The 12,583-nt window shown below is 41.9% G+C and overlaps 1 protein-coding gene across 4 annotated transcripts in view; it reads left to right on the plus strand.

The window, feature by feature from the left end:
* zranb3 (zinc finger, RAN-binding domain containing 3) overlaps positions 1 to 12,583 on the plus strand; it is a 124,962-nt gene that overhangs the window by 29,099 nt on the left and 83,280 nt on the right. For all 4 annotated transcript variants that reach the window (XM_086281697.1, XM_086281694.1, XM_086281695.1 and 1 more), the window contains exon 8: positions 4,661 to 4,795. In XM_086281697.1, the coding sequence (XP_086137823.1) occupies positions 4,661 to 4,795 (135 nt within the window). The remainder of the gene's footprint in view (positions 1 to 4,660; positions 4,796 to 12,583) is intronic.

The following is a 12,583-nucleotide window of genomic DNA, read 5'->3' on the forward strand; positions in this document are numbered from 1 at the left end:
TCTGCTTCAGCGTGCGTGTATGTCGGTTATTCATGCAGTGAGCACCACCTACTCCCGTCAGAGTCAGAAACTTTATATTAAGATGCACAAGAGCTGCAGAACGTTTTTGTTTTGTCAATTAATGTTCATTGTGGGCGACCGTGGCTCAGGGAAGCGTATCTGTAACCGGAAGGTCGCCGGTTCGATCCCTGGGCTCTCTGTCCTGGTCGTTGTGTCCTTGGGCAAGACACTTGACCCTACCGCCTACTGGTGTTGGCCAGAGGGGCCGATGGCGCGATATGGCAGCCTCGCTTCTGTCAGTCTGCCCCAGGGCAGCTGTGGCTACAACTGTAGCTTGCCTCCACCAGTGTATGAATGTGAGAGTGAATGAATAGTGGAATTGTAAAGCGCTTTGAGGGCCTCGAAAAGCGCTGTATAAATCCAATCCATTATTATTATTATTATCGTGCATCATCAGTAAAATAAATATGTTACATTATTGCTCGATGTGCTCTCTGTGCTGCTGTTTATTTCTAACATCACATCAGCACATTAGAAACTTTCTAAAGCGAGACACATTTCAACATTAAATATTACTCAGTGTTTCAAGTGTGACTCTGCCCCATAACCTAACGAACGAGACTTGTTGCCAGATCAAAGTGAGATGAAGTGTTTGATTGGAAATTTTTGGCAATAAATAGCCTCAAGATCATAACGATCCATTTTCTAATCTGACCTCTATTAGCTGCAGTTTGAGCAGCGTAGAGGAGACTTAGCAGGATGAGGATCAAACATTAAAAACATTTCTGCATGACCAACTGGATCCATACAAATTCCAGTGAAAATGTGACACACAGTTTACACTGCTTCAACTTTACGGCTGGGATTCATTTGGTTTTATCAGTACGATATGGCTCATTAGGTTCCTTGTATAAAATGTATTCCTGCAGCAGATAATATATATAGCACTTAGAGCTTACTGTAAATAAAAAAAAGTCTGTGAAAGTGTGTTGTTTCCAGATGATTTAAGTCAAAGCTCTGAACATAACCTGCTACAGACAGTTCTGTGTTCAGAATAAGTTTTGAGAAATTACTGAGAACTTGATTTGCAGCTTAACATAGCGTGCTAACCCATCAATCGTGTTCTATAGTACAGTATACGCCTTTGGTTAAAGAAGAGAGAAGCCATGTGATCCTCCTTGATGATGTCAGATACACTTTCATATGACCATCACTATTAAACACTAAATGATATATACTGAGCAGGGATAAGATTATGACCACTGACAGGTGAAATGAATAACTGATAATCTCTTCATCATGGCACCTGTTCGTGGGTGGGACATATTAGGGAGTGTTAGAAGCAGGAAAGATGGGCAACCGTAAGGATTTGGGCCAGTTTGACATGGAGCCAGACTGTGATGGGTAGATGGCTAGTTCTCAAAAACTGCAGCTTTTGTGGGGTGTTGCCAGTCTGCAGTGGTCAGTATCTATCAAAAGTGAAGGAACGGTGATGAACCAGTGGCAGCGTCATGGGGCCTAGGCTCATTGATGCATGTGGGGTGAGGACCAAAGGCTGGCCTGTGTGGTTGGATCCATCAGAAAACTGTAACGCTGGTTCTGATAGAAAAGTGTGAGAATACACAGAGCATCACAGTTTGTTGCATGTGTGGCTGCATAACCCCTTAACCCTTTGTTAAAACCAAAACCCCCAACGATGTTCATATGAGCATCAGAACCACACCATGGACCAATGGAAGGTCTGATGAATCACACTATCTTTTACATCACTTGGGTGTTCAGGTGCTTCGCTTGCCTGGTGAACACTCGGAAGCAGAATGCACGATGGGAATAAGCTACCCAAAGAAACCTTGGGTCCTGCCATTCACATGGATGTTACTTTGACACGTAGCACCCACCTAAGCATTGTTTCAGACCACGTACACTCTTTCGTGGAAACAGTGCTCCTTGGTGGCTGAGGCCTCTTTCAGCAGGATAATGGGCCCTGTCACAGAGCAAAAGTGGTTCATGAATGGTTATAGGAACCCAACAACGAGTTTGAGGGGTGTACTTCACCTCCAAATTCTCTGATCTCAATCCAATCAAGAATCTGTGGGATTTGCTGGACAAACAAGTCCGATCCTTGAAGGTCCGACCTTGCAACTTACCGGACTTAAACGATCTGTTTGCTAACACACTATTAAATGCTTCATAATGTAATGCCTGGTTGTGTGTGTGTGTATATATATATATATATATGTATATACACAATTGGCTAATATATATTGGCTATTCAGACCTGTACCACCTTCAAGGTGGAAACATTTGACACATCTTGAGATGAAAAACAGCTGAAACCGTGTATTAAACACTAACAAGAAAACATATTTTCTTCTTCAAAAAGAAATCTAATTTTTTTAACATTTGATATAAAATATCTGCATTATTTTTATTTATATATAAGCTTCAAATGTTTTGGAAGTCATTGCATTCTGTTTTTATGGGCACATATTGCAGATACAGCATCCCAACTTTTTTGGAAACAGTCTCGTATTAGCAGGAGTGGAAAATGCTGCAGGAGCTTTTTCTGTGCTAATTACTCACTGAGCCATCGCAGGAATGACACAACAATGAGTTTCTTAAAAAGTGATGATCTAGGATTTTTACCCCTATTCTCCCTAAATGTTAGGGGACAGCCACATGTTGTAAAGATTCGTGTCATGTGTTGGAGTTGCTCTCTCTCATCTGCATTGGGCTGAAACAAGATGCATAATATCCTCAGAGAAAACGACCTCGGAGATCATTTTTCTTTGGTGGGAAAACAAAAGAGCACGGGTTGTTCTGCTTTGCAGTTTTTGCCTTTATTTTTGTTCGTGAGACAAATCTGCAAGTTTTTTTTGTTTTGTTTTTTTAAACACATTTCTGCTAAGAAGAATAGACAGGCGTTTCATCCTCACAGCTAAATGGACTGGTTTCAGAGATGAGAAAAGGAAGTGTGAAACGGCCAGTCACCCGAATCCACATCCATTTTGCCTCCCACAGGCAGGAAAATGTGAACAATATAAAACATAAAAGACCGAGTGGACGTTATTTTCCCTCTAAACAAACTGTCTTTTTGAAGCCTCATTTTGCTAACTGACAATATATACTGTACTGTATCTGTATACCAGGAGCACTCACCAGTTCATTCCTCCTATCTCATTTTACTCCCTAATGATGGCTTTTATCTTCCACAGCCAGACACTTTTTATGCCCCACCTGCCCTTTACATTTTCAGCCTTGGCCTTTAGTCAGTGTTAGTCTGGTGAATATCATCGAGGGTGGAGTGCTTAGCCACTCAGGGTTTTTTTTTTTCCTCTAGCACATTATAAAGAAATGCCTGAATGTACAGTTTTAATTAGGAAAAAAGCACGGCTCCAACTGTGTTTATGCAGGTGCTTCTGAGTGAAACATCTGAGGGCGAAAAACATGAAGGAAGCGCAGCTTTGTGCTCCAGCAATACGATACTATTTATTCATTCAGCCGTCCTTGACTTTGACGAGGTTTCGAAGCCACTGAAATGCAAATTTTTTCACTAAATGGTGCAAAGCTTTCATGTAAGGAGTCCAGAAAACACAGTGCGGGAAATGCAGTCGTGAAACTTGCTTCCCGACGAAGCCTGTGCGTGCATTAATAGGGTTTCTCTCCAGTTCTCACACCTCTTCCTCCCCCCCCTTCCCCTCTTTGACCCACCTCACCATTATGTGTATGTATGTGCTTAATCAGGCGCAGCCCACCTCCACCTTCCATCGCTCTGCCATATGGTTCACAGTTTTGCATCATTTGATATGCAGCGCTTTAAGAAAGTGTTTGTTGCTGCTGAATTTTTTTACACATTCACTGCTGTCAGACATTGCAGCTTGAATTAAGACAGCGAGGTGATGAACAAGAGGCCCAAAATAAGCTCCAATCACAAAGCAATTCAAAGTTAGCAGTTTGGAGGTTGAAAAAGCCAAGGAACTTGACAACTATTTCCAAGCCGAATTTATTGCAGAAGGATTGACTCAAACTTTCCCCGTGCTACTTTTCATGCCCGATTTCTATATAATTATCTTGTCTTGTACTAGAAAGTCTTAAAAAAGAAAAACATGCTGTTCCTGAGTGGTGTTTTTATGATAAACAAGGCTAACCTACATGTCGGCAACAAATGCAGAGCTTCTCTGTGTGTCTTGTTTATGAGTGGGGAGGCAGCATATGCTGCTCTTCGCTGGCAGCCTTTCCCACTGCGATCCTCTCCCACTCTCCTCTCCCGCCTTAAATACTTCTCGCCAATCACCTTGAGAGTACGCGAGGCGTCTTTGATTTATTGTACCGGCCGGGCTGCTTCTCCATCTTCGACCCCGACTTGTCACAAGGCAGCTATAATTGGGAGATGCTCGTGACCCACCTAACACAGCAGCCCAGTCGGAGGGGGTGGCATCCTTGGGAATTCTCCATCTCTCTCGCTCTCTATCGCTGGCATTTTTTTCTTTTCTCCCTCTTTCTTTCTTTTTCTTCCAGGAAAAGTAGGACACCCAGCAGCACTATTAATTGTTTTGCCCTTTATATCTCAAAAACAGTAGAGAGAACAAGAGCGAGAAAAGGGTGGGTGAAGAAGTAAAGGACGCAGCCTCAATGTCTTTGCCCTCTTCTTGCTTTGCAGGAGGCCTCGGCTAGCTTCGCCGAGTGGGAGAGGCTGATGAAGAGCCTGGGGTCGGGGGCTGCTACGACGGACACCCCCTTCACTGAAGTCATGGGCCTGGTCACGCAGATGTACAAGCAAACAGCCATCGCCAAGGTAAAGGAAGACCAGCTGCTGTTATATCTTACATACAGGAATACCTTTGAAAGATGAAGCAGGGGATTTTTCTATTGTGTGGGGTATTCAAAGCCCCATAGGGCCGCATTGTTGTCCAAATGATCAATGAGCAACACTGTTGCTCTGGTGGCATGTTACTTCATTACCATGAACACACATACTGTAGTTTATCAATCCCACACACACCATCCATTCTCACAAATGCACCACAGTCCGAAAATAGTCCCCATCAGAGACGCTATAACCTGTTGTTTGACTAATGGATTTTAAATATTACCTCTCCAGCTGGTTTTTTTTAATTAGTTAGCATTTTTTATCCATAAAACTGTTGCACCAATCGTGGCCTTGCATACACACAGAATAAGTTATGAGTGAGATCATCCAACTGGATGACGGATATCCAGCAGTTCTTCTGCATATGTGTTGTTCTGTGGTGTTACTATGAAGAAAAGAGCTTTCTGAATATTAGCATTATAGGTATTGGCTCAGAGCAGGCCGAAAACTAATTTTCCCGCAGTGTAATATTATTCAAGCTTTTTTCAAAAGTCCTAAAAAGTTACATTTTAATTAAAAAATAAAGTTTTTGAAAAGTATTTCATTTTTTTAGGTGTTTTAAGACTAGTAGTTAAAATCAAAGCCAATGAGATTTCATTATGCAAATCATTTTTTAAAACTTTTGCTGTTTTTAATGTTATTTGTTTGAAGTCCTTCTACACATTTATTTACAGACTAGGGATCACAAGCCTAACAGAGCAGGGGTAGACAACCGCAGGCCTCGAGTGGCAGTGTCCTGCAGGTTTTAGATGTCACCCTGGGACAACACACCTGAATCAGATGATTAGTTCATTACCAGGCCTCTGGAGAACTTCAAGACACGTTGAGGAGGTCATTTAGCCACTGAAATCAGCTGTGTTGGATCAAGGACACATCTAAAGGCTGCAGGACCTTAAGGCCTGGAGTTCCCCACCCCTGATCTAGGACATTGGTTTGTCGTCACTACCAGTAAGAAGAGTAATGCAGGCTGTACCAAGAAAACAGTGAATGTCAGATATTATATCAGCTTGTTTACGATTTATGACTGAGCCTACACCATAAGCCAATCCAACAGTTTTAGAGTCTATATTTTTTGTTGAACCAAAAGTCAATAATTAAAAGAAGAGCATCAAATACGATATTGTAATGATTATTGCACTGCTATGTGCCGACTTTTCAGGCTAGCAGATGTCAATAACTTTGTCTCTAATCTGTTTCTTATCTGGCATGATGTGTTAGCTTACTTTGCTTCTATTTAAGTTTTTTGTCCTCACCTTATCCATTAAACCATCACAGCACATGCCTGCCCCACCCTGAGCCTGGTTCTCCTGGAGGTTTCTTCCTGTTAAAAGTCTGTGAAGGTTCTCAGTCATCCAGGTCATCGTAGTCAAAGGAGATTGCAAAGAAAAGTGTCTGGACTTCTTTAAGTTGCTTGAAGACGTTTCGCCTCTCTTCCGAGAAGCTTCTTCAGTTCTAAGGTCAAAGGTGAAACTGCTGGGAAGACAACGTTGGAGAAACGTGAACATTTTATTTGTACTGCATAACCTGCAGGTTCTGACAGAAATCTGCAACTATCCTTTGAAGCACCGCTCCTCTAAAACAGCAATAAGGATCATTATTAGGTTATCTACATTATTATGTAAATAACAAAATAACTTAAAGCAAAAATTGGGAAACGTGAAGTCCGAAGTCTTTATATTAAGGCCATCAGTCAAACAATATAGTTTGTTCTGGGTCTAAACAGAGCGCGTTGTGTATGACGTCTTCTTTTGCGCAAGTCTACACGCGCTCTAGTGTGAAGCTTTGAGTGTTCACACTAGAGCGCGTTTGCCGTCGCATTTTATTTGTAGTGTTAACAAGCAGACAAAAAAATCGGATTTGATCAAAAAATCGGAATTGAGCATTAAGACCTGCAGTGTGAACGTAGCCCAAGGCATGTTGAGGAGGTCATTTAGCCATTTAAATAAGCTATGTTGGATCAAGGACACATCTAAAACCTGCAGGACACCGGCTCTTGGGGCCTGGGTTTGGACACCCCTGTGATAGGGGTTCATGTTATTGCTTCTTCTGTATTATTGTAGGGTTTTTACTGACTGTTGTTTGGTGCAGGATGAATTGAAATTGTTGATACAACAGATCTGCTACACTCAGGCCTGAGTGTAGCTTGTGAAATCAAAGTCTGTAGTTAATTCATGATTTAACAAAGGGAGGATTGCTTTTTTTCCACCTAATAAATGCATTTATTCTGGCCATCTTTGTCTAATATTACAATTTGTTTCATAATCTAAAACATTCACGTATGAAAAATGTGGAAAAACCTAAGAAAGCAGGAAGGGGGGAAATACTTAATGCACTCAGTCTTCTGTTGGTGCAAGTCTACTTCCAGCGTTTACTGTTGTGACCACTAGCCCTGCTGTAGTGGCTACAGGCTGTACAAATGTAAACTTTTCAGCACCCCTGAAAACACAACCTTGGTTTCAATATGACCACTAAGCATTCATACATTTATTTAACACTGTGGTTCGAGTTTCAGAACATAGAAGGGAAGCACACTGAATGTGATTTGAGAAAAACAGGAAAATCTGTTTTAATCAGTATCAAGAAAATGTGGTTAAATCGATCATTCTTGTTCTTGTCTGAAAGAGCTGAAAGAGCTGACAGTTTAGGAAAAGTTTAAAGACCGCTTTGACATTTAGGAAAGAGAACATTAATACTACTAACATGTCTGTCTATTCTGTATGATGCTAGACCTGGAAATAGCATCTATTGGGAGTTCATCACTGAGGTTTCATTTTTCATTTGAACAGTAATGAACAGAGATTAACAGAAAACACTAAAATAATTTAAAGTATTTGAAATTACTATCATTTTAAATATTTTACATTGTTACTGATTTCTACTGCTAGAAAAACTAGCCTCAGCTGATGCTGAATTCTTTGAATAATCACGATACCAGTTTATAGGAAGTAGAACAAGACACTTTATTCCTATTGGCTGTCCCAAGCCCAGGTACATGGGAAGGTTTGTGTCAGAAATAATCTTGAAGGAAGAGTATGTGAAGAACAGGATTATGAGTTTGAAGTTGTTACATTACACGTGCCCCACAGGTTGGATGTCAGAAGAGAAATTGGAATTGTGGAGTAGGTCGGATGAAGTGGTAGAGAGTGGTCGCAGGTGGAGAGAGTGGTGATCGTAGTGGGCTTCAGTGGACATGGAGGTGAAGGGAACAGAGTTGAGATGTTTGGTAGATTTGGTGTTAAGGAGAGAAATGCAGAAAGCCAGATGTCGTGGATTTTGTGAGAGGGTCGAAGGTAATGTATAAGAGTGGAGGAAGGTGCACACAGGTGGACTACATCTTATGCAGAAGGTGCGGATTTAAAGAGATAGGAGACTGCAAGGTTGTGGCAGGTGGGAATATAGATGGGCATCATTAGATAATAGTCTGTAAGAAAGTATTCATAACCGCAAATCCCTATTTATATCTATCTATACTCTACTTCATAACCAGGTGGGATTTCATCTGTGATTTGGCTCTGAGCCCCTTCTTGTTTGCAGTGGTGGTGGACAGGGTGACAGTCGCTGTTTCTTGTCCTGCCTCCCTCCTCTCACCCCCAACAGGTTGTGGCAGGTGGCTGGCCCTCCCTGAGCCTGGTTCTACCAGAGATACTTCCTGTTTAGAAGGGAGTTTTTCCTTCCACTTTTGCCAACTACTTGCTCATCTGATTGTTGGGGTTTTCTCTGTATTATTGCTGGGTCTTTATCTTATAATATAAAGCGCCTTGAGGTGACTTGATGCTATATAAATGATTCATTTAATTAAATTAAACTGAATGAGATTGAATTGAAATCAATAACTGTTTCGATTGTTTTCCCTAGTGTAGAGTTGTCTACCTTCCCCTTATCTTTAAGGTGACTTTCCTCTGCCACACCTCATAAAAATAAGTTACTGTATGTGCAGCTGGTGGGTGGGGCTTCTGTCCTGACAATGGCCATGGTGGTGTATCTGTTCTCATTGACATCATACAGATAGATGTAAGAGTAGGAAAAAACTGCAAAACGATATTTCTTGAACACAAGCTTGCTTCATAATTTGATACTTAGTATTTACCATTGTAACAATATGTGGCTATAACTGAAAATAGGAAAATACATTGTTGTTCACATTAACCTTCAAATATCTCACAAGCAACAAACCCAGAGCCATACATTATATCACCCAAATAGCTTAAAAATTAGCTCGATGATGTTGTTTTTTTATTAATTTTCCTATTTCAGGAAATGGTGAATTGATGGCACAGCATCATTCTCAGAGCGCTTGGCCAACCACTCAGTGAGATCTCATGGGAAAATCATTGCCATGGTAACAGAACCTAATGGTTGCCAGTGAAAGCACTTAGACAAAGTAGGGAGTTATAACTGAGGTATTATTTTGTTGCGTCCAGCCTGGCATGATTACCCCTTATATCAAAGTTACACACCGCACTAAAATAGCATCTCTGTGATGTTGTTGCTATGGAAACTCGGTCGGCTCTCTGAAGTGACTTCTTTTTTTCTTTTTAATGAGAACAATATGGGAAGGTGGCATTTAGTCTAAGGAAGGCCGGCGGGGGAGGGGGGTCAGAGCAACTAGTGTTGAGAATCTAACATTTCCTGTTCGTCAGTGGAAGCATTTTTACACTAATATAGCTTTCAACCTCTGTTCTGCTTCTAGCCTCTTACCAAGAGAACAGGCAGTTACCTAGTCTCTTATATTTGTAGCTGAGCAAACAGTTCCACCAGATATAGTATCCCTCTCCAATCATCTGCCATGTTCGAGGGCTGGCATTCCTCTCAATTAGCCCAGCGCCCTCAGCCATGAGGAGTGTGGCCCCGAGGTTAACGAAGAGCGGAGATAACCACTGAACGCAATCATCGACACGCTACCCGCTCAGCCTGCCTCCAAGCTTGGATCTCTTTTGCGCTTGGTGTTGTTTGCTGATTGGATTTCTGCTCAGTTTAGCCTAACACTGGACCTCCTTTCATTACAAAGCCCCCACCCACACCGACCTGCTCTCCCACCTCAAAGCCGATACTGCCGGCCGAGTCTCATTTCCTCTGCTACTGGTTCACACTTTCTCTACTTCCGAGAAAGAGAGGGGAAAAAAAGAGAAAGCTTGCTTTATTCTTTTTTTGGATCATCGAGAGGGGTGGAACGGTATGATAGATTCACACATCTATGTCACTCTGACAAGCATCACGGCCCCTGCCTGCCAGTCCGCCTGGCGACGAAGCTGCCAAACGCCTTTGGGGTATTTTTGTTGCTTTACCCGCCAAGCATCTGCTCCCAATTACCCAGAGAGGACAGCTCTGATGCTGGACTTTAAAGCAAGCTAACGGGCCGCTTCAGACAGCCGAGAAGTTTGTGCACTAATTAAACTCAGCGGAAGGAAGACGGCGAAGCCGAGCCGTCAGTAATGAGGACCCCCCAGATCAGAACAGGGTCGGGCAGGCCTGGCGGAGAGATTCATTATCAGGCGCATCGGCTAATTATCAGCAAGGCGAAGCAGAGGTTCTCCCACCAGAGCATCAGGTGTGTGATGGCTGCAGAGGTTGTCAGCTTGCAGGAGGTGCGGAGATTATAGGGTGGACTTCACACCACAGAGAAAGGGCCTGTCTCCAAAAACCGTCTAGTAAGGGCTCTGTTTGACTCAACTCAAACCTCAGAATTTCTCACTAGTTGGTGCTATTCTTGGCTGCTTTATGGCCCGGGGCTCTGAAATGAGCCGAGTGCGGATGCTCAATGACACGCTCGTACAGCTCTTGCAGAAGGTAGCGGGGAGCAGGCCACAGCCATCACAGTGTGATCGCTGGGCACCAGCGCACGGTGAAATGATAGATACAGATACCTGCAGGCTACAGTTACCTCACTGTGCCGCTTCCTTTTTAGGTTGTTAGACTCACACCGTCAATCAAGGTCAGAGGCTTTAACAGAAAACAAACAAAAGTGCATTAAACTTGGACTGTGATGTTTTTAGGGGGGGTTAAGCATTGTTACCATTTGACTTCATAAATCAGAAGCCCGACATGAAGGAGGGAAAAAAAATGTGGTTATGCAAAAAGTAAAATGAGCAAAAACTTTTATATCCTGCATTAATTCCAGGCTTCAGCTGTCACTTTTGACAGGTAATAATTCTTAGGAGTGTTTGCAAGTCCTGAATGTGTTCACATATAAAATCTCCTAAAATATCAGCCCAGTCAAATACCTGATGATAGTTACATTATTAGGAAATAATAATGCAATAATAATAATAAAGTGCTATGGCCTCAATAAAGCTGGCGATAAAAGTTCAAACTGTCAGTTTGTAAACCCGTTAGTAGGGCTGCCACAAACGATTATTTTGATAGTCGACTAGTCACCGATTATTTTTGCGATTAGTCGACTAATCAGATGATGCACCCATTGGACATAAAACGTATTGCACCAGCAGCATCTGCTCTTATATAACTATCATTAGCTTACAGCTTTAAGTGTTTAAGGTGCTAACTAAAAATAAAGACAAGATGATAGTTTGTTAAATTTTAATGACATTTGAAGATTGTTTCGGTGAAGTTTAATAAACTCCTTGCTATCTAAAATATAACGGGACACCAGAGTATATTCTCGAGCATCTCACACTTCTGATAATCAGTTGTCTGCTTGACGTTTATTAGCTGTGTAAAAACTATAACTTTAATCTCAGCCAAACTCATTTACTAAGGAACAAATAAAACACTGAAAAAAGCCAAACAATAACATTTTTTAGTTATCTAAGTGACTTATATTACATGTTTAACCTGAGTAACGAAAGACCGCGGGGGGTTTGAAACTGATTTGCTGGGAGTTCAGTGTTCTCATCGGCTCTAGTGACCATTGAACCCCGGCTAGCTATCGAGCTAGTGGGTAACAGACGTCTCCGAAAACGTCAGAGCGCTTTTGAAAATATGTGATGTCTTGATAAACTGAGCAGATATTTGAGGTTTACACAGCTACATTCTTGTCTGAAAATATGTTAAAAGTTTATTTTGTGACCCAGAAAGAATAATAAGAGTAATATTAAAACTAACTAGCTGCCGCCATTGTTGGAAACTGGAATTGGCTGGGCCACGCTATGAATTCTGGGATAGGTTGGGCCACGAAGGATACACCCGACCCATCCTTCAAATCTCGGGAAATGAAGGGCGCTTTTGTCGGCCGCATTTGTCGGAGTCTTCTAATTTGGACAGGCTTCGTCGTGTCGCTGTAACGTAATTGGCCTACAAATGTGGGCACAGGAGGATGCGGTTCCTGAATTTGGACACAGGTACAATACCGGACACTGCTTCTTCTTCTTCGGGGTTTAACGGCAGCTGGCATCCTTGTACATGCAGTGCTGCCATCTTCTGTTTCAGTCCATTATTACACTCTTAAATCCTACTACTTATTCCTGCGTCTTTTGGGATCTTGCAAAGCTTCAAACGACGCATCGACTATTAAATCAGTCGTCGACAATTTTGATAGTCGACGTAATCGCGACTAGTCGACTAATCATGGCAGCCCTAACTGTTAATATTGCTGCTTCTTCATCTGACTTTGTGTAAATGACACCATTAATATCTGCACATAGTGTATGATATATATACCAGTGATAGGCCAATATCAGCTGGTGAGATCAGTTTTGGCAATATGTGACATAAAAGGTCTTTATTTTATTATTTTTTTGTAAATCCTGTTCATGT

The sequence above is a fragment of the Aulonocara sp. 'chitande type north' Nkhata Bay genome, linkage group LG23 (genome assembly GCF_057382095.1).
Source record: "Aulonocara sp. 'chitande type north' Nkhata Bay isolate Kocher_YH1m ecotype deep benthic linkage group LG23, A_spYH_male_GT1.1, whole genome shotgun sequence".
Taxonomy (NCBI): Eukaryota; Metazoa; Chordata; class Actinopteri; order Cichliformes; family Cichlidae; genus Aulonocara; species Aulonocara sp. 'chitande type north' Nkhata Bay.